At 42.8% G+C, this 22,895-nt stretch overlaps 1 protein-coding gene across 5 annotated transcripts in view; it reads left to right on the top strand.

Moving 5' to 3' along the window:
• OCRL (OCRL inositol polyphosphate-5-phosphatase) overlaps positions 1-13,149 on the top strand; it is a 48,109-nt gene extending 34,960 nt beyond the window's left edge. The window contains exons 19-24 of one of the 5 annotated variants that reach the window (XM_045852242.1): positions 4,810-4,833; positions 6,964-7,080; positions 8,891-8,975; positions 9,537-9,664; positions 10,421-10,532; positions 10,745-13,149. In XM_045852242.1, coding sequence (XP_045708198.1) covers positions 4,810-4,833; positions 6,964-7,080; positions 8,891-8,975; positions 9,537-9,664; positions 10,421-10,532; positions 10,745-10,869 — 591 coding nt within the window. In that variant the 3' untranslated portion in view covers positions 10,870-13,149. The remainder of the gene's footprint in view (positions 1-4,809; positions 4,834-6,963; positions 7,081-8,890; positions 8,976-9,536; positions 9,665-10,420; positions 10,533-10,744) is intronic. The other 4 variants (XM_045852240.1, XM_045852241.1, XM_045852244.1 and 1 more) reach the window with 4 other exon arrangements.
• Positions 13,150-22,895: the final 9,746 nt, after the last annotated feature.

The raw sequence follows: 22,895 nt of genomic DNA, 5'->3' as shown, positions 1-22,895 counted from the left end.
CTAGCATATAATTAGCATATAATCACCTATATTTATTCATTACACATTGGATACAAAGTATTATGGAGTTTATGTGGGTTTTGAAATTTAGTGGTGATGAACTCACTTGTACAGTATGGCTAAATTCTAAATCAAAGTTAATAGGGAGTTTGGTTAGAGATAATCTAAACATTAACCACCTTTATTGGCTAGTGTCCACTGTGTTTGAGAAGTCAATATTTTGGAATGTCATTTAGAATGAGAGTTATGGAGCTTGTAATTTGTATTAACAATAGATTCCTTTCCTGTGCTGTTTACTCAAGCCCTTATATGTTATAAAAACTTATTGATTAACTAGCTAATCTCTATAAAAATCAGTCTCAGAATCAGGCTATTTTGGCTTTAATGAATATTTCATTCATGTAGCATTAACATAACTAGAAATTAGTTCAGCACATAAGAATAAAGTGGACTAGGAAAGTGTTTTGGGGTTTGTCATAGAAGTATTTTGAGTCAAGTTCAAGTATTTAAGAAACGTGTATTAATACATTAGGTAAGCAGGCTCTTCCAGGCATAAGTGACATAGCAAATTAAGGTTAGAAGGTGAAAGTGAAAAATTACAAGAATTCTCTGGGAAGAGTGAAGTGTGTAGAGCTGGTTAGGTAGAGAGGGGGCAAGGGATAGAGTCTCTAAGTCAACAGATGAGTTTATGCTAGAGCCAGAGGGCATGTAGAACCAGCAGGAGTGGTATGAGCCTGTAAAGTGACACAGTGAGGAATATTCCTGTGTTGTTTGTAGACTGGACTAATTAATGGAGAGGAGACCAGATTTGAATGCACTAGATCTGGTTAAAGGTTTCATTTGTTTCTTTTTAAGAGTTTATGTATTTATTTTTCAAGAGAGGGGAAGGGAAGGAGAAAGAGAGGGAGAGAAACATCAATGTGCAGCTGTCTTTCACACATCCCCGCACTGAGGATCTGGCCCACAACCCAGGCATGTGCACTGACTGGGAATCGAACTGGCAACCCTTTGGCTCACAGGCCCATGCTCAATTCATTGAGCCACACCAGCCAGGGCTAAAAGTTTGATTTGTAAACACAGGGATGAGAAAAATTCAGGGATGGGTGGACGAACTGTATTTGCTTGGGGACATGTGTATTAGGAAAACAATATAAAAATTTAAAATAATAGTAGCAACTTGGTGGTTAATTCATCTCCAGTGATTTCTATACTAGGTATTTTGTTGGTCTTACTGATCTTACCACCCATTTCTTACCCTGTCAGGTGTATGGTTTTTGTTTCTTTTCTTTAATTTCACATGAAGTATTCCTTTCTAGAACTTTAGTATTCATTCAGTTTTCTGCTTTAACTTTTTAATTATGTGTTTCTGCCTCTCAATGACTCTTTTACATTATTTTGGCTGGATTTACTACTGGGAAAATTTCTCTAAGGGTGAGTGTTGGGGTACAGAATGATTTGCAGTACATTTTCTGTGTGCCAGTGTTGCCCCACTGGGGAAATCCTGAGCTAGGTTCCCTTTTTTAATGTGATCGATGGTGTAGCGCTGTAGCCTTTTGCAGAGAGTGGGCAGGTCAGTTGCACTAAGTAATTAACAGTAACCTTAGGAGTATGCTGTATATTAGTGGGGGCTAAGTGGTGCTTCTATTTTCAGACTTGAGCCTAGTGTTAAAATAACTGTAATTCACATCTACTCTATGCCTATTGCCAGCTCCCAGTGTAAATCTACTTTCCATCTAATCAAGGTTCTTTTGATGAATCTTTCAAAATGTTTTGTTGGGTATACATTCATTTTTTAAAAAAAATATATTGTTTTCTGATTTTTAGTTAAGGTGTTTACTCTCTCCTGCTTGACATACCTTGATAGCCTTTTGACATCCTCTTTGCCCCTATATGCCTAATCTTGCATTTTTCTTCTTTGGGGCTGTCAGATTGATCTTTCTATAATACAGCTTTGGGGACTGCCACTTCCTTGCTTAAAGGTAGTCACTGTCTCCCCCACATCTACTGAATGCAATAGAAATTGCTTTACCTGTTATTCCAGGTCCCCCAAAATCTGACTGCAACATACCTTTTCAGATTTATATCCCACTGTTTTTCTCAACACCTCCCCATGCTCCCCACAAACCCAATGACTAAATTTTCCCTAGTCAAACCCCATGATTTACCTTCTCTATGCCTTGGTTTATTTCTGCCTCTTACACTTGTAATGTTCTCACCCCACTGCTACCCTCTAAAACCCTGTGAGTCTTTTAAGGGCTAGTTAGGTCCCATCTCTATTGTGAAATGTCCCCTGACACAAGTGAAAACTACCTCTCCTTCATTTGAACGCTGTTTTGTTTGTTTATTTGTTTGAACATTTATTGAGAACTCATATTTGTGAATTATGATAATATCAGGCCATAAATTCTGGACTCCTCACCCCAACTCAGTTACAAACTCAAGTCAGGTACCATGTCTTTGTCCTCTGTAGCCTCATTTCTCATCTTCCCCACCCCAAAAAGGCATTAGTACAGCCCCTTGTACTGCTAGTGGTCACTGTTCAAAGAAAACTGCCTTGAGGGCCTGATTTGACAGGTTAATATATAAAAACTCTGCCTAGCCCTGGCTGGCATAGCTCAATGGATTGAGTGCCAGCCTGCGAACCAAAGGGTCACTGGTTTGATTCCCAGTCAGGGCACATGTCTGGGTTGTAGGCCAGGTCCCTAGTACGGGGCACGTGAGAGGTAGCCACACATTAATCTTTCCCTCTCTCCTTCCCTTCCCCTTTCTCTAAAAATAAATAAATAAAAATCTTTTAAAAATTATATATATTATATATAATTATATATAACTTTTATATATAAATATATATACAAATTATATATGTAAATATATATATTCTGTATATAAATTACATATATATACAAATTTTATATATATGTCATTTGTGCGTGTGTGTGTGTGTATATATATATATAAAAAACTCTGCCCAGTTTTACTCACCATATCATGTAGCATTTATGGGAGTCAAAATGGAGTTTGTCAGGTGGATTCTCTATTTGTTACTGAATAGTCTACATTTTTGAAAAACTTGTGCTCTAAAACTATTAGATGTTTGGCACTCAGAATTAACTTTGACATTAAAATGTATTGTAATTATAAACACTGTATACTTTACAAAACACTCTGATTATTTTTATTTCATGTTATATGTGGTATTTAAAAGTCCAGGTAAACCCACAAAGGAATGTTTAATTCATAATGTATCTAATAAGACTAACAACCTACCCACCATACATCATAGTTATTTGGGGGAAATGCACTCAGCATTTTCACTTGAAATGGCAAAGAACACATAACTCCCCCACTCCCTCAGCCTTCAGCATATCTCTTGACAGCAAGATCACATTTCTCCTTTTACTATCAGACCTTAGCCATGGGATTTATACTCAAGTTCTTGGTGGCCTGTGGTGAGATTGGGAGGATTCCAGTTGGGAGTTGCTGGGGAATATGAGGAACTTTGAGGGACCCAGGCCTTCTGCTGGCCACTATCCCACCACCCCTGGGTTTAGGCTGCTTCTCTGACCCTCTGAGGTAAATATTGTTATCCCTGTTGTAGAGATGAAAAACTGAGTCTTTACAAAGTTTAGTAACTTGCTTAAGGTCTGTACAAAATTAATAAGAGGCAGAACAAAGATCTGTACCCAGAACTGTCTTAACAGCAATGCCTGTATTCTTTCTGCCAACTATGCTGCTTGTTACTAGGGTTTTGCACTGTCCTCAGCCTACTGTGGAGTAGAATACATTCTCCCAGCTTTCCCTGCCTCTCTGTCCAAGAAGCAGTCTGATTGTCCTTTTTAAGTTGTCTAAGGAAGCACAGGGGTAATGACTGGAGTCAGACCTGAGTTCTAATCCCAATTCTGCCACTTATTACCTAATAATGTGACCTTGGACAAATAATTTAACCTCTTAGAGCCCTAGTTTCCTCATCTGTAAAATGGGAATGATACTACTTTGCACTGTTCTCAGTGCATGGCAGAGGCTCCCTAAGTGCTGGTGGTGTAGGCACTGTTGCTGTTGTTATTAGATTTAATAACAGCACAAAAGACAGAGACACTTAAAAAGCTTCTTAATTCAGTGCATTTCCCTCCCCCTCCCCCGCTTTTCTCTTTTACACCCTATAGGATAACACAACAGGGGGATAGATAAAGATGGATATTCTGGCCCACAAAGATCTGAAATGAAATTAATTTACATTTGAGAGGGGCCTCTGTATTTGGGGCCTCTGAGGCGGAGAGTGGGTACAGAGGAGATGGAAAGAAGTGTGGCTGGCTAGGGTGAGAAGAATGACTGTTGAGAGAGGACAGAAACCTACCATCTACCTCTGAACGGCCACCAGCAGGCTCACAACCAAATTCCTCCATCAAAGCAGCATTAGGGTGAAGGGTAAAGCGAGAAGCTGCACAACGCAGTGGCGGGGCCTGCCTCCAAGCAACACATGAGAAGGAAACACCCATGGGCACTTGACTGGGTCAGCTAGCAGCTGTCAAAGGGCACAGAACTGTAGGACTGCACATGAATGTTTCTTGATTGATAGTCTCAGCAAACTGCACAAAAAATTTTATGTGTACGTAACAGAGAATTTGGCATAGGAGAGAATGTGGTCCATTTCGACAGTCATGATTTATTTGAAGAATTTAAAACTGTTCAAAGCATATGTACCTAGTAAGCTAGTTGACTGCTAATAATACTGATCTGTTTCCAATTCTGTAAATTAATTCTAATCATTTTCTGTCTGTCAATGACTTTCTTCTCTTGCTCTGCTCTCAGGAAGAAGACAGCTTCCTAGAAAAGGTAATGCAATATCTTGCTGGTTATGCATTTCCCTGCGCTTGATTAACATTTAACTGTGGTCCTTGGAATTTGTCCCTAGGCTTCCCCATATCAGAGATCTCTGACTCTGTGAAAACCCCCCAAAGGTGGCTTTTAGTGTGTCTAAAGCACAGGGAAAATAATTAGTGTACTGGTCAAGTCTTTGGGACCCATGGCATAAAAGCAGTAGGACTCAAGGGTCCAGACTTGTGTTTTTGAAGTGAGAAAAAAACGAAAGAGTTATCTGATGAATCTGAAAGCTCACGAGATAGAGGAAAGGTACCATTTAGCTGTCCTCCATTTGCAATAGTAGTAAAACCAGCAGTGGATTACTCATGCATTAGGAGTGATTTGGGGTGAGTGATAATAGTGATTAATTCCCAAAAGAATACACAGATATGGCCAGAAACAGAGCATAAGAATAGAATCATAGAGCTGAATGAGCTCATAAGGGATTATCTACTCCAGCTCTCTGTCTTCAAACAGGGTTGGGTGTTTTCTGCATTCTATTGATGAGACAACTAAGGCCCAGCACAATGGAAAAACTCACTAGAATTGTACTGCTCCTGACATCAGGGGTGTCAGGAGTGTGGGGCAGAGGGACCTAGAACCCAGGTCTGCTGAAAACCCAGTGGAGGAACCTAGTGAAATGTTCTTCCACCTCTCCCACCTGGAGAGTGCCTGGTTCCACAAGGGGCTATCAGCAGAGAAACATGGGCTTGAAAAATATTGGTAAAGCACTTTCATATGGTATCCAACGTGACCTTCCTATTTGGTGCAATTAAGGCTTTTTCATGGTGAAGAGGGCATAGTTATGGTTTTTGTGCTTTAGTTATTAGCAGTAACATTACAATGTGTGGGCTTATCAGGCACCAAATGTGTCTTGTTAAAGGAAGACGAAGTGTGCCTGGTTCCCCTTTGAAAATCAGAGTTCTGGATAATTTGTGGACTTTTTAAAAAGTATTGTTTCTTGCGTATGATCTCTCTCCAGACTTCAGAGACACAAGTGTGACATTTTGTATTATCATACATGAATTTGAAAGTGGATAGTGGATGATGTATATAACCTACTGACATTTTATTAACCTTTTTAAACCACCAAGGATTGTGAAGGTTCTGCTTTCCAGCCCATTTCCCGTTAATAGCAGGCCATGTTCTGTCTTTTCATCTTGGACAGTACCTTGTGTTGCCTTAAGGCCTGAGTACGGGAAAAGTACCAATTGGATGTCAGATATTTTCTTGAATCAATGCTGAATAATTTATATATGGTAAGTTTGGTGGCATCTGCTAAAGAATTTGTATGTGTTGAGTTTGGTCCAGAAAGTGAGCAGAGTGCATTATAGACAGGGTTTTGGCTCAGCTATCATGTGGATGCCTGGATTTAATACTCGCAACCAGAAAGAAGTTAGAGGATGAGCCACTGATAGAAGTTCTGGTAGCTCTAGGAAACAGGAATATCAAGTGATAGAAGCCTGGGGAAAGAAAGAAAAGCAAAATCAATGTGAAAAAAAAATAGATTTCAAATGGGAACCAGCTATTGTCATACTTCCTTCTCTTTCTCATTCCCTTAGAAAGAGTGGCTTTAAAAGGTCACCAGTGCTTACTGAAGAACATAATGTTAAGAAGAGCCCTTCACTCTGCTCTAGTGTACACAATCTCTGGAAGTAGTAAAATGTTTCTTTTCTTTCCCTTAAAGCTACTGCTGGGGGTTGTACATGGAATTTAGGGAATTTCCTAAAGTTAAATATACATAATATATGACCTTAAGCTGGATGTGGAGGATGGGGGGAAGATGCAGTAAAGTTGGTCACTGTTTTCTCCACTAGGATTTTTCTGAAGACTACGTCCAGATGCCTTTTAACCCATTTCAGACATCTTTTTCATATAATTTATATTTGACTATATAAATGTAAGACAATTGAGTTTATTCCCCTAGTGTCCAAGTTCATATTTAGTTATTGACCCAATTTATGTCACTTCTGGTTTTTCCTTTTAGATTCTCTCAGGAGAATCTAACACTTTTCATAGTGTTTCTGGCTCTTGTTATGCTGTATTCAGTTAACTAAGCAGAATTTGAAGGAGATAAGTTACAGACAGAATTTCATCTCTTAGGAGAAATCCCTCCTGCAGATGGTTCCCTTGGATGAAGGCACCAGTGAGAAACCCCTTCAGGTCCCCAAGGAGATCTGGCTTCTGGTAGATCACTTGTCCAGAAACGCCTGTCACCAGGTAAGTGAGAGTGGGCTTGCCCTGCAACTTTGGAAGGTGTATGAATCCAGTGAGAAATGATAATACCTCACGTCAGTATAGAGCAGAGGTGTCAAACTCATTTTCACCGGGGGGCGGGCGGGGGGCCACATCAGTCTCAAAGTTGCCTTCAAAGGGCCAAGTATAATTTTAGGACTATATAAATGTAACTACTCCTCAACTTTAAGGAGTTGAAATTACATTCGGCCCTTTGAAGGCAACCACGAGGCTGATGTGGCCCTCGATGAAAATGAGTTTGACACCCAAGCTATAGAGCTTTCAACTCTCCCAAGCTACGTCCACACAGCAGCACTGTCAGATTGCCTGGGCAGAGGAGAATATCCCTGTTGACAAATGTGAGAGCTAAAGCTTGCAGGCGACCTGATTTACTAGGATCAGGGCATGAGCATGGTGTCAGAGCTGGGTCCTAAACCCTGTGCTCCTGCATCCCAGCTACACAGGCTTTCCCCTGGACCACACTGTGTACCTGAGTCTGTTCTGTCCGTTTTAGCTGTCACACAGGCAGTGCAGATCTCAAAGTTCAAAGCAAACTTCAAGCCCATTTTCTAAATTTGGTCCTCATTTTTCTTTTATATCCTACCTAATATACTAATCACCCCCAACCTATTCCCCCAAACAGAGATATTTCTTGGGACCAAATTGAAGGGCAATGTCGCCTTACCTACTGAAGAATAGTAGAACTTGAGAGCAAGGTTTGCCATGGACATGCCATTTACTCCTGTCCCAGCATTCCATAATATAGGTCTCCCACTATCCAGAAGTAGAACATTCCTATGAAACCTTTCTTAAGCCAAAATGGTGTAAAAGCAGTTACCGTTAATTTATATGAAAATACTTTTGAGTGTTCCCAGATCCCCAAAATGACACTAGGGTATCCAGTGTTTTGGCGTCTGGGCCACACTGGAAGAAAAAGAGTTGTCTTGAGCCACATGTTAAATACATTGTGACATGAAATCACAAAAAAATCTCATAACGTTTTAAGTAAATTTACGGTTTTGTGTTGGGCCACATTCATAGCCATCCTGGGCTGCATGCAGACTGCAAGTGGGACACCCCTGATACCAAATCATAACAAATAACACGTCAAACTCAAAATAGCACTAATGTATAGTAAAACCAGGAGTGCACAAGATAAATGGAGATAAAGCAGATGCTCACAGACACAGTTCAAAACTGTGGTGGCTTGATGCTAAGATGCCGAGTGTGGTTTTTGGGGAACGAGCTTGGCGGGGCTCCTCTGGCTACTCGGGGTGTGGCCTGCCTATGTGATGGCTTGCTGCACAGCAAACACTGAATGCTAGTTCACTTTTTTTTAATACAAACAAAAATTCTCTTCAGATTGCTTTCATTTAGTAAAAATAGGTACTTATGTAGGTCTTTCATGAAAAAGTGGCATAACATGAGCTTTCAAAAAGTGGGTAATACCTGTAATCAGTGTTTGAATGTGGTTACACTGTTTGGACTCTGCCTTCTACCCTGTCAGCAGGTTAGAAGTGGGAACACCCAGTCTCCCGATCCAGCCATCCAGTCCCCTGCTGTATCAAGTACAGGCTAAAACCTTTGAAGATAACTTTCTGGTTTGAAATAAAGTTTGACACAAACCATAGAGATGATAAGAGAACAGGCACTGTTGTCACACCTCCATTCCCAATCAGGAATGTGCATACCACCCTTCCCTTTACTTCCTGCTGCTCTCCTGCTCCCTGGGAGGTCTTTAAAACATTGGGAGTGTTTATCTACCTTGTTCCATTCCTTGTGACCCCTTTGGTAGGAGGACCTGTTCCAAACGCCTGGAATGCAGGAAGAGTTACAGCAGATCATAGACTGCCTGGATACCAGCATTCCTGAGACAATCCGTATCCTTTTCGACAAAGGCTTATGAAGCTGGATGAGTACTTGGCCAAGCTCTTCTTCCCACCTACATTTGATTTTGTGTGCTTCCATCTTTTCTGCATAACTGTCTTTTATTATAAGGTAGTCACTTACTATACAATTGTTTTTGAGTTTCTTTTAGGAAAATCTGACCTTTCTTTGTATCAGACTCTTACTGAAAAGACGAGATAAGTAACAATGACTTTTAATAACCATGGCAAATAGGACCCACAGCACTGGTACTGTCATGCTTCGGGCAGTTGATCATTCCTGCTACCCCACATGCTGTCACTGTGATAGGGAGGAGGATGGGACTAGTTTCCAGGACTGATCCAGTGTGGACTGTCACTGTGCAGCCTGTAGTCCCCAGACACACAAGTTGGGCCTAACCTCCTAAGAGTCTGATCAATTTTATAACAACTCAGCTGCCACATACATGGACCAATAAAATAATCACACTCTAACTAGATCAGTGTGGGAGCTTGAGGAGGGAAGCAAATCAGGTGTCTGTATACCCTTCTTTGCCTTGACTGAAGTCCCTCCAGCTGGCAGTAATCACTCTGTAGCTGAAGCACTGCTCATTTTCCTGGAGGCCCTGCCAGAGCCTGTCATTTGTTATGAGCTGTATCAGCGATGCCTCGACTCTGCTCAGGATCCCCGGGTCTGCAGACAGGTGAGTTTTATTGCTCTGAAGATGTGTTTGGGGCAGGTTCCCCCATAGAGAAATTGTGGATTTACAAAGCCAGATGGGAAGCCAGCTACGTGGTACGATGAGTCTGGATCTGTTTTTCATGGCTTGACACCAGCATTGAGAGTTGGAACCGTGAGCATTTTATGTTGTGTTATTTCCTGTTATATTTTGCACCATCTTCTGGTTGGCCCATTGGGTAGGGTGGATACCTCTACTCTGGTGTAAGGTGGCTGAAGCCGATCACACATGGGGTTCTGGCTAACACTACACGTGGGCCTTCATTCTTTTTGTCTGCTTGGTATTACAATAGCTGAGAATACCTTTGAATCGGACTAGTGAGTATTGGGAGGAGCTCCCACCCATGCTAAATGACATCACAGATTAAACTATTCAGCTAGGCAGATGCCATGGGGACCTGCCATTTCTCATCATGAGGAAATGAGAAAAACCCAGAGTAACACCAGCCTGCTTATGACATGAGGTGTACACGTGAATGTGTGATCATGGCGTGGCCTGGCCATTGAGTGCACAGGGGTCAGAAGGTACGACCGTTCTGACTTGGAAATTATCACCTGGCAGGTACTACGTTGGTCATGAGTAAATCAAGGAGAGTTGTGGCAGATGAATGGGGTCCTGCAAAGGTTGGATTATCAACTAATTTTATGGCAGCTCTAAGCTCTTCTCCCTCCTTTCTTCTACCTGTTCTCCTCACTGCCTACCCCCATTTTGAAATGGCAGGTGATTTCCCAGCTTCCAAGATGCCATAGAAATGTTTTCCGTTACTTGATGGCATTCCTTCGAGAACTCTTAAAATTCTCCGAATACAACAACGTCAGTGCCAACATGATCGGTAAGACGACTTACTGAGAATGGCCATGGTGGGTGTTGGTAAGGACAGTCTGTATATGGTGTACACAGTGTATTCCATACCTCATGTCCAAGAACAGGACAGTCACTTCCTTCCCACTGCCATCATCCACTGGTCCCCCAACCCCATCCCTGAACCTTTACTTAGGTTGTATCTGACAAGGTGGTTTTCCTTTTCTTTCTCTTACCCTCTAGCTACTCTCTTCACCAGTCTTCTCCTAAGGCCTCCACCTAACCTGTTGGCAAGACAGACTCCAAATGACCGCCAGCGTGCTATCCAGTTCCTTCTGGGTTTCCTGCTTGGGAGCGATGAAGACTAATAAGCCCTGTTCTGTTAACTACCCCCCGAGATTCTAGAGGCGGAAGATCTTGGGTACCAAGTATTTTAGAATGATTTGCAAAGTTATGCCACAGGAAGGGTCTGTTGCAGAATTTTGAGGCTGTTGACATAAAAAAAAGGAAGAGTTTCCTAATCCTTCCCTTACCATATACTACACAGCAAAATACTTTTAGACTTATATTGCCAAGCCAAAGTTACCATATTTCGGTGTTTTTGTGTTCTCTCTTTATAAGGCAAAGAGATCTGTATTTACACTCTACCTGGGGGGGGGGGTGTTCCCCCCTGCCCAGCTGTCATGATTGTCCTTAGCACCCTAGGCCTAGATCCCGAGATGTTCCTGTTCTAGGCCTTAAAGCACTACTTGATATAGCTCAGACTTGAGTGTACTCCTTCTTCAAAAGCACTTTTGCCCTACCATCCCTGGATTACCCCCTTGCACTCCACCTCACTAGTACTGTCATGTCAAAGGAAGTCCGAGTGAGGCTAGTGACTCCTTGGGTGTCCTCAACAGTGAGTTAACCATCTGTGTGTGGTTGTTACATGCATTTGTGCATTTTTACCATAGTGGTACCTGTATGTCTCTATAGCATTGACCTTTTCATGGATCTGCACTGGGTGGAACCATATTCTCTTGTCTTGGACCACATTTAGTAGCAGAACATTAGGGACTATTTGAGATGACATCCCACTGATGTGAGAGAATCATAATGGAAGCAGTTTGAGTATTCAGGAGTGAAAACATTCATGTTTGACAGGTCCTGCTTCCTACTACCCCTTTCTCTTTTTCAAATTTTACATGAGAGCTAACCCTGGGTGTCTAGGGGACCCATCCACCACTTAGAAATCCACCTATGGATCAAAACTTGCACCACAGTCAAAAAGCAAGTCTGCACGTCACACAGGCCTTTCTAGAGATATTGCTCCTTCTCCCAGCAACAGTACTGAAGCCCTTCTCTGTTCTCCTCACATACAAGGGACCAGATGTCACCCCCTCCCTCATCAACACTGACTGGGCTGTCCAGCCAGCTCCCTTTGGCTCCCAGCCACTCTGCCCAGTGGTATGTGAGAGAGATTGTGCAGTGGGACCAACCAAGCACCTTTCTCTCACACCTGAGACAACCCTCTGCTCTCTACATTTACTCAAGGACTGTGGGGCAACCTTTAAAAAAATAATCTCTGTTTGGCAAACCAGCCACCAACTACAAACTGTAAAACTGCCTGATGCAATTGGCTTCCTCTTGGTTTTCTTTCATTAAAACCTCCAGTTATTCTTGCCTGTTGCCATTAAATCCAAGGAGCTGAACAGGCAGGCATTATGTTAGGTCTTGGGCATTGACTCCTGATTCTTCTGGTGCATCAAAGAAGAGAGCCAGGAAAAACACCACAGCTGAATGGTTCTCCGGTTCTGCCATCTATTAAAAGTTGAGTTTTGGGGGAAAGAAAATGTCCATATCCTGCAATAGACTAGTTAGGAGTCAAGTTACTGGTACCAAATAGCTACAGATCTGATAGATTAGGGGCTGGGTGTTGACTTAGTCAATGGAAGACAGTGAGCAGAACACTTTTGTCATCTCCACTAGGCCAGAAAGTGGTCATAGGTTATACATGCCAGGCAGGGTCATAACACAAAGATAGGGCATTGACTGTCCTGGGCGCATTTTCTGGTATGTTGCCAACCTGGGCCCTTTGGGTGATTAACGATGTGGTCAGTGGGGATTGTGTGCAGCATCCTAGCTCTTTCCTTATAAGGTAAATGCACTAAGTTTAATTGCCTCAACCTTTTTTTCCAGCTCTGGTCCTGGGGTGTACATAGGCTTGAGGATTTTAGACAATCTCTAGGTGGGGGAGACAAGATATAGAGCAGGCATAAAAGATCTGCGTCCTGCTGTGCCTCCTCTAGCACCACAACCGCTAATTCCTAAGGACCTCTAATGTACTACTCCATAGCAGCTCTGAAGTAAGGAATTCAGATCCAACTGGTAGGGAAGGACTCTGCATCTATAGTTTTAGGGGGGGGAAAATGGTTCAATCTCATGTGGTAATGTTGCATTAGTCTCCCTTCCACTATTCTCTGATTCTTATTCTGTAATTGTTTGTTATATTTCTCAAAAATGTCTTGGTCACTAAGCAAAGCTGCTAGTTGGATTCTGTATTTTGTGTTATCTTTTTTATTATAATTTATTGCATTTTTTTCTGAATAAATGTATGTTGTGTGAGAACTCAAAGTGTGACCTTGGTGAGGAAGAACCGAGGAGGGAGGCTTATGTCCCTGGGTCCCAGTGGACTGCTGCAGTCCCCCCAGCTCTGCCTGTACTGTCATTTCCTGTCTTACAGAAGAATATCAAGAATTCTCACTATATTTGTCCTTGGACAGGAGAAGTAGCCACGTATTTTCAGAGGCTAATAAAGAAGTCACGGTGTTTTCAGAGGCGGGCCAAGGATCCATATTTTAATCCTGGGGATTGAAGAAACAAAATGACACTGTTAGAAGAATGTTGGTTCTTAATGCATGTAAATGTCACACTGGGTCAGATCCATGAGAACTCCAGGCCCAGAAATCTGACAAACTCCCCCAACATACACAGTTTGGGAGAACCCAGTTGTCCTTGCTGACATAGCCTCAGTAGTTATGACACGCCCCCTAAAGAGCCCGTTGTCACATGAATTCAGTTTGCAGCATTCAAAAACCAGTTTTGAACTTCTATTATGCTCTTGGGGTGACAAAGTCCATAAATTCAATACCTAGGGGGACTCGAATAAGAACCCAAGCACTTCAGGAGGAAAGCCCTAACTTGAGCATGGGACAGTTTACTCCCCCGCCATCTCTGTTATGAATTTGCATGTTCTGATTCCATTCCCTTTGAGACTGAAGAGGCCTCAGCTGGAGGTTTCTTTTCAACCAGGGCCCTCTTCCAGTTCATTTCAGCTGTGAGCTCAACCCTAATGAATGTGCTGATTCAGTGTTGTCATGAACAGTGTTTCTAGCCTCACCCAAAGACTTGGCAGAAGGGGGTAGGGTGTGTGTGTGTGTGTGTGTGTGTGTGTGTTTTCTGAGAGTGCTCTTACCCCAGTGGGTGGAGACTGACACCCAGTAGTTTTCTTCCCCAGCAGGAGGCAATGTGGTGGAGCGGCCTCAGTGACCACCTTTCCAGAGTTTAGAAACTGCACACCCCACTGCTGTTCAAGGACAACCATTAAGGCCTTTCTGACTGTAGGGCAAATTGAAGATCTGGTTCTTGGTGTAGGCTAATAATCTAAAGCAGGGGTGTCAAACTCATTTTCACTGAGGGCCACATCAGCCTGGTGGTTGCCTTCAAAGGGCTGAATGTAATTTCAACTCCTTAGCTGTTAAGGAGTAGTTACATGTATACAGTCTTAAGATTATATTCCACCCTTTAAAGCAACCGTGAAGCTGATGTGGCCCCCAGTGAAAATGAGTTTGATGTCCCTGATCTAAAGCCACACTCTGCCACCATAGGCTCTCAGACTGTTAGGGAGAACACCTTAGTGATGACCTAATCCAATCTCATTGTTCTGATGGGCAAAGTCGGGCTCAGAGGGTATAATGGGGGTCTTAAGATTGCTTAGGTTTTACAGGCTGACAGTGACCAGAGGGGAGGGGATTACAGGGGAAAAGGGTGAAGGGTTTGCAGGAACAAGTATAAAGGACACATGGACAATAACAAGGGGGGGTGGAAACAGGGGAGGGAGGTTGGTATGGCTCGGGTAGGGGGGGAGTGGTGGGGGTAAATGCAGACAACTACTTGAACAATAAAAAAATGTTAAAATTATATATATTTATATATAATTATAATTATAATATATAATATAATTAATATATAATAATTATAATATATAATTATATATATATAAATTAGGTTTTATTTGAGTGATTAGACAGTATACAAGTATACACAACCCACTCCCTGAAAAAAAGCCCACCTGGCAAGATACCACAAAGAACCCTCTAAACAAAGGAAAGAGCAAATGCAAAGGTCCTAAGGCAGCAAAGCATCTTGCCATGTTCAGGGGACAGCCAGGCAGAACATGGTGTGGATGAGGGGGAATGCTGGGTAAGAGGTGGGGAGGGGCCTGATCACTCAGGCCTGTGGAGCCCAGAGCAGGAGGCTGCCATTTGTTCAACATGCAATAGGAAGCCATGGATGGCCTTACTCAAGAGTGGTGCAATTTATTCTCCTTCCCCTAACCTTAATAATAGTAGCAATAACTAATAACTATAGCTATCATTTATCCCAAGTGGTATACTAATACATTTCATGTCACCTTTGGCTTTGACGACCACCTTATAAAGTACTACTTTATCCCACTTTCACACATGAGGCTCAGAGAGACTACCTGACGTGGTACTTGACTAATGGCAAACCAGAATACAATGCCAGACCAAAATCTGACCCTTAAACACAGCCACTATCTCCCCAGCTGGAGTGGAGGTGAAGGTGGGGGTGCTCCTTAAGAGTCTTCTCTCTTCTAGCTACATCCCAAGATTTCAAGCCAGCTGGATAACCTTCCAGGAGCTCAAATTCAACCTGACTTTGAACCTGATCAGCATCTCTGGGCAGCCTCTTTTCTTCCATCACCCAGGTTTAAACCCCTGTTTACTTTTTGCCCCTGCCCCACTTCTAATCAATCACCGATTTCAGTTCACAAATATTTATCAACCACCTGCTAAGTGTATACCACTATGCACGTTTCTGAAGAAAACCAAAATGAATAAGACTGGTCATTATAAAATAAGATACACAAAGTATATTTTTTTAAAGAAGGAGAAAGGAAGGAACGGGAAGGGGAAGGGAGAGAAGGTCAAAATCATGGGACATCCACAGAAAAGGCGCCACCTTTGGGTCATTCATGGTGCCCGCTATCTGGCCCCTCCTTTCCACTGCTCACTTCCCACAGCCCACCACAGAATTCAGACCCTCATGACCTCAGGCCTGGTGTACACCCCCATTTTTTAAAAAAATGTCCAATTACAGTTTATATTCATTATTATTCTGTATTAGTTTCAGGTGTACAGAATAGTAGTTAGACAATCATATACTTTACAAAGCTTTCCCCCTGATACTTCCAGTGCCTGCCAGCCCCACACATAGTTATTACAATATTATTGACTGCATTCCCTATGCTGTAACTTACATCCCTGTAGCTCTTCTGTAACTACCAATTTGTACTGCTTAATCTCTTCACCTTTTTCACGCAGGCCCTCCCCTCAGGTAATCATCACCATCTTCTCCATATCTATGAGTCTGTTCCTATTTTGTTTTTTAGACTTCACATATAAGTGAAATCATATACAGTGGTTTTCGGGCTATGAGATGCACCTTTCCCTCCCAAATTTGGGAGAAGGGAGGTGCGCCTTATAGTCCAAATGTAGATTTACATTTATATTGGTGAAATATTATGTTATTTATGTTACTAAATGTTTTACCACATTTTTTGCTTCAAAAATTTTTTTTCCTATTTTCCTCTAAAACCTAAGTGCATTTTATGGTCCAAAAAATACAGTAGTATTTGTCTTTCTCTGTCCAATTTACTTCAGTTAGCATACTGGGGTATACTTTTTAATCCCTTTCTAACTGATACCTCAGCTGCCAGTACCACTCCCTTTTTATCTATCCTTCATACATCACTGCCAGACTGTTGTTCCCCATGCACTACTTTCACATCATTCCCCCAATCAAAACCCTTTTGGGTCTCTTACCCCCCACTTACCACAGAAGTTCTAGTTCTTCACCCCAGCATTGAAGCTCTCCTTAGCCTCTTTCACTCAGCTCTCTGAATCTGCCACTTGACCTTCTCATGCCCTCTCCTTCCCTAACTAAACCCACGGACACTCTCCACTCTGGTTCAATGTATTCCAGCCACCTGGAACCCTCTAGCCCCATAACCATTCCACCTTTCCTTACACTACCATACGCAAATGTCACCTCCCCCAGGAAGCCTTTCCCCATGACTCCTGCTTTCCCTGAACACTTAGAACTTGCCCTTATAACCGCTATTTTAACACACCACACACCAAAGGATGTTGCTGCTCTCTCCGGGAATAGAAGCTTCATAAAAGTGGAAACCACGCTGGGCATATTTTGGGTTTCCCCATGATGCCTTGCAGAGAGCAAGCACTCAACAATACTTGGTTAATAAATAAGGATTGTCCCTCAAAGCACTTAAGACACAAGTCTGCATGCATTAGATGTTACTGAAATGTACAAAACATTTTATTATTCATACTGAGCTCTATTAATTTTAGAGGAACTCATGTGTGTGTACTTAGTAAGTTATATTAATGTACTCCAAGAAGAGAATAGCTTTAAGCAGCCATCCAACACTTTTCTATTGTCTTGTAGGAAATAATATCAGACTTGCTGAATTTGCTTTTTAAAACTGATTCTCAAGGTTCCTCAAAAATTAAAAATAGAACTACCACATGATCAGCAGTCCCACTTCTGGGTATATATTCAAAAGAACTGAAAACAGGGACTTGAACAGACATTTGCACACCCATAGCAAATTCTGTAGCAGCATTACTCACAGTAGGCAAACCATGGAAGCAACTCAGGTGTCTGTCAATGGATGAGTGGGGAAACAAAAGGTGGCATGTGCATACCATGGTATATTATTCAGCCTTAAAACAGAAGGAAATTCTGACACATGCTGTGATATGAATGAACCTTGAGAACGTTATGCTAATGAAATAAGCCAGGCAGTCACAAAAAGACAAATACAGTAGGATTCCTCTTATGTGAAGTACCCAGAGTAGTCAAATTCATAGACACAGAAAGTAGAATGGTGGCTGCCATGGGGTGGGCGGAGGGGGAAATGGGAAGTTGTTTAGTGGGTGCAGTTTCAGTTTTGCAAGATGAAAACATTTTGGGGATCTGTTGCACAATCAATATATGTCTTGCTACTGAACCATACACTTTAAAATGGTTGCAGTGGTAAATTTTATTACTTTATTTTTTACCACAATTTAAAAATTTTAGTTTTTAAAAAAGTGATTCTCAAAAGGCAAACTTGATCGCATTACTCTCTGTTTAAAACCATTCAGTGACTTCCCAGAACTCTTACAGGACCCACAAGACCCAGCAGGTCTCCTCCCACATCCTGCCACCCCCATTTTTTTTGCTTCAGCCATGAAGGACATCTGTCTGGGGACCGCTCTCTGCTCCCTGCTCCCTCTCACTGCAGAGACAACTCCTCCTCTTGTGCCACATTGTCACACCTGTTCCAGGGCATGCATCACAATTTGTAATTATACATTAATTATTTGATCAAGGCCACTCTCTCCCACCAGGTCAGCAATTCAGCAGTGGCATAGACCAAAAGACCACTTCTTTTTTTTTTTTTTCCATTTCCTTACTATGGTATCCCTAGCACCTAGCCTAATGCCTAGGACTCAAAAATCTGTGTCATCTACATCTCTAGTGTTGGCAAAGGAACGAAAGCATGCATGTCTGCTGCTTGTCAAAGGGTAGTAAACAAGTGTCACCTTTCTAGAAGCAATATGGCAGTATATATCAAGAGCCTGGAAACATTCACAGTAGTAAATCCACTTTGCCTAAGTCCAGGAAGGTTAGTCCCAGCATTATTCATTACAGCAAAAAAACTGGAAACAGCCCTGGCTGGTGTGACTCAGTGGATTGAGCGCTGACCTGCAAACCAAAGTGACACCCATTCAATTCCCAGTCAGGGCACATGCCTGTGTTTTGGGCCAGTACCCAGCAGGGGGCAAGAGAGAGACAACAACACATTGATGTTTCTCTCCCTCTCTTTCTCCTTCCCTTCCCCTCTCTCTAAAAAATAAATAAATAAAATATTTAAAAAAAAAACTGGAAACAATCTGCATAGACCTCAGAACCAGAAGGTGGGAAAACACTAGGTTTTTATGGATAATGTGTAACTATGTGTGGTAATGCATATTAACTACACTTATTGTAGTGATCATGTCACACTACATACAAATATCCATCAGTATGTTGTACACCTGAAACTAATTTATGTCAATTATAAACTAATTATATATCAATTATATCTCAATAAAATAATTTTAAATATTATAATATATAGGAACAAAAATGGTAGAAGTTGATACTCTGTTCGGTAAAGAACAGTTCCCCCAGCTGGTGGTATTGTGGTGGCTCCAGAATGCCATTGAAAGGGAGACTAGAGACTTTGTTTTGAAACTGCCAGTTACCCTTACATAGTAAGTGGAGTTTTTCCTTAAATTGTGTGTGTATTTTGAGTGACTGGGGATGCTGATGGAGATTATGGTAAAGCCCCCAAGTCACTCTGTGGTGCCAATCTAAATGATTTTTATTTTTACTTTTATATTTGCCTGGTTTTCTAAATGTTTTACAATGAGCGTACATTACTTTTTATATCAGAAAAAGATTAAAGAAAACATTATTTCATAAAAGAAAGAAACGTCTGTGTGTTGGAATGAACGGGCACAGTGTCTTGCTCAGGCATGTAGGCAGCTGGAGAAGGCCAAGCGGGCACAGAGCCGGGCCCACTTTGCCCCACTCCCTCGCATCCCAGGCCTGCCTCTGTTCTTGCATCTGCAGGCTTCTGTCCTCCAGTTTCTGGCAGGTCAGACCAGCAGGCCACCCGGCAGCCTCGGGGCTCCACAGGGCCTGGCATCGTAAGCCATGCCCATTCACAAGGCATACAACCATGGCCCTCGCTCTTTAAAGCAAGGATCACTTACCATTTGTAGCTGTGACCAGCAGATGGCAGAGGAGAATGGCATTCCCAGCTGTAAAACTGGTATTTAAAGCTGCACTTACTTTTCTGGTTTCATGATCATTTCTTTCTATTTTGAGGAAGTTGTCTATTCTCCTTAAAATCTACTTGTGGCCTAGAAAGTCAACAATGACCACAAAACATTTTTTCAGGACTACATTGAGATTGTCTAAAGGCCATGGGGGTTTCAGCCCTATCTTCCACTGAAAACCAAGAGGAATTAAATAACATTTGCCTCTCTTGGTTCCTTTACTGTCCCTCAGTGTTCCAAGTTACTTAGAAACTTTCAGCAAGGGCATGGAGGTAATTTTGCTGCTGAAAGCTGATGAGTTAGATCTTCTCTGGAGAGAGGTGAGCTGGAAGGAAGGATGGAGGTGATGTACCAGCTGGAGGAGGGGAAGGTGCAGATATGAATGGAAGGGAAGGGAATGACTGGCTAGATGACTAGAGAGGAGATGGAAAGAAGGCAGACCAAAAGGCTTGTTATGGGTTGAATTGTGTCCTGCCAACAAATTTCATATGTTAGAGTCCTAAACTCCAGTACCTGTGAGTATGTCCTTATTTGGAAATAGGGTCATTGCCCATGTAATTAGTTAAGTAAGATGGGGTCATATTGGTCCTAATTCCATATGGCTGGTGTCCTTATAAAAAGGGGAAATTTGGACACAGAAACACACACACAGGGAGAAGGCCATGTGAAGATGAAGGTAGATATTGGGGTGATGCATCTGTAAGCAAGGAGCAAACACCAAAGCTGGCCAGCAAACCACCAGAAGCTAGGAGGGAAGCCTAGAACAGAGTCTCCCTTGCAGCCCTCAGAAAGAACCAACCCTGCCAACACCTTGATCTTCAGAACTGTGAGACAATCAATTTTTATTGCTCAAGCCACCCAGTCTGTGGTACTTTGCTATGGCTGCCAGCACTGACTAGGCTCTTTGGCACAAGGCTCTTGGGCAAATAAGATGATGGAAGAAAATGGACAGAATTCCTTGGCTCACCCCCAGGACTGTATGACAAGTAGAAAACTGGGGACCCTGAGGGGAAGGAAAAGGGAGAGTGCTTGAAGGACTTCACACTCAAGCTGGTGTCTAGATCCTTATAGAGGCTCAACCTCAGACTCTGAGAACTATTAATTATAACAACAGTAAAGCACTTTGTGTGCATTAATTCATGTAGCCCGTATGACCAGTCTATGAGGTAAGTACTGTTATTATTGTTCCCATTTTATAGATCAGGCACATGATAAGTTGTATATTTCTCCAAAGTCCTGGACCCAGGGGCCATGGCAAAGGCTGATGACCAGAAAAGCCTACTAGAAAGCACAGCACATGCCATACCCAGGGGATGGCTCATCTCCAGCCACATAGTGCTGTAGACACCAGCAGTGGGTCACTGATCACTTCAGCCTTCCTACCACAGCCTAGGGTGCCCTGTGGTCACCACAGCAAGTGTCTGTGGCTAGAGGGCTGTGTTTCCTGAGCTGGGATCCTTAGAAAACTTTTTTAATTACTGCAAACCAGCCTTGCACTCCAGCCCACAAGCTCCCCAGAGGCTCTGATGTCTCTCTGCCCACCCCCCCCCCCCACTTGGGACATAAAACCTCAGCTCTGGCCACACATTCACGGGCTCTGGTGTGGAAAGGGTGGGACATTTGATAGGGTCTGACTGGCTGTGATGCCAGAGGGGGTCGTGGCATGCTGGAGAGATGGGCAACCACTTTTCATGGTGGCCAGGCCCACTGGCTGGCAGCATGCCCGCTGTGGAGAGCCCACTTGTGATACCCACCCCACCCGTCCAATTTTTCTGGGTGGGGATGTCCACAATCAGGTGAGTTGAGGGGTGGTTACTCAAACACAACTGCCTTTTTTTGTATTGTGGTCTCTATCAAATATGGAAGGCTGGGGATTTCAGAGACTCTAACCTGTTCCACCTGAAGGCTTCTTTCTGAATCCTGCCAGGAATGGAGGCCTCAGGGCCTAGTTGTTTGATTCCTCTGATGTGATCTTGGGCTAACCCTCTACCAGCAGGTCCACCAAACAGATGTGTGGTTTAGATCCCTAAGAGCTGAGGAATGCCATTAGCACTCCTGACGTGTGGTCTCCAGCAGGGGGAGGATCCCTGCACCCTTCCACAGCAGAGAGCAGGAAAGTAAAGCTTTCCCAGTGGTCTGCAAACCAGTCTCCCACCTCACCTCAGTCTGCAGTGTACTGTGTGACCACTAGGAGGCAGTATTGGGTCACAGGAAGCTCAGAAGCTAGGCCACTATTGTAGTCCCAGCTTTTTGAGGATGAGAAAGCCCCTAGGGAAACCTGTGGCTTTCTGGGATGTTTGGGGTTTTCCTCAATGGTAGAAGGAACTGTGGTAGTCAATCTTGGAGGCATGGGCTGGATGCCTCATGCTGGCTATTGCAAAGAGTAGTGCAGAGGCAAAGAACAGAGGACTAAAGGAGCTCTAACTTGCTTCCAGGCACCAGACCCTGGCTGATTAGCTGGACTAAACAAGGGGTGAGGCCAAAATGCAAAACAAAAGTAGGTGAGAAAAGGAGACGAACCAGGCAGGAGGAGGATGGAAATTTGGATGAGGTTTTGGTTCCTGGGTTCAGTTTTCTAGGATGTTCCAGGAAGGATCCTTGACCTCAGTATGTGTGGTGGTTAGGCCAGGGTGCAGTTAGAGGACCGAACACAGAGCAAGCAGCTCAAAGTGGAGAGTGTGCATTATATTTGACAGCTCTCTCTCACCTTCCCTCATTCATATAATTCTCTTTTGAATTTTCCCACTTCTGTCCAGCTTACTTCTATCTCCACCCTAATCTAAGCCTCCATCATTTTTCCTTGATGAATTTAAGACAAGGTTGCCAGATACTGAATGCCTAATTAAATTTCAATTTCAGAAACACAAAAATTATTTTTAGTACATCCCATACAGTATTTGGGATACATTTCTACTAAAAATTGTTCTGTATCTGAAATGCCAATTTCAGTGGCATCTTGTGTTTTTCTTTTTTCCTCTTGCTTTGTTTCTAAATCTGGCAACACTCCCCAGAGCCTCCCCAACCTTATACTTCTATAACCCATTATCTACAAAGCAGTCACAATGAACTCACAGAAATTCACATCTAATCATGTCACTACCCTACCCAAAGCCTTTCAAGGATTGTCTACTACCCAAGGATCAGGTCCAAGCCCTCTGTATGGCACACAAGTGCCTCCACACCCCGACCACCAGCCAGCTCTCAGCTTCACCTCCCAC

This window comes from Phyllostomus hastatus, unplaced genomic scaffold (genome assembly GCF_019186645.2).
Source record: "Phyllostomus hastatus isolate PE091 unplaced genomic scaffold, TTU_PhHast_1.1 phas_contig_90, whole genome shotgun sequence".
Taxonomy (NCBI): domain Eukaryota; kingdom Metazoa; phylum Chordata; class Mammalia; order Chiroptera; family Phyllostomidae; genus Phyllostomus; species Phyllostomus hastatus.
Note: the sequence above shows the minus strand (reverse complement) of the source record. Positions and strands in the feature narration are given on the sequence as shown.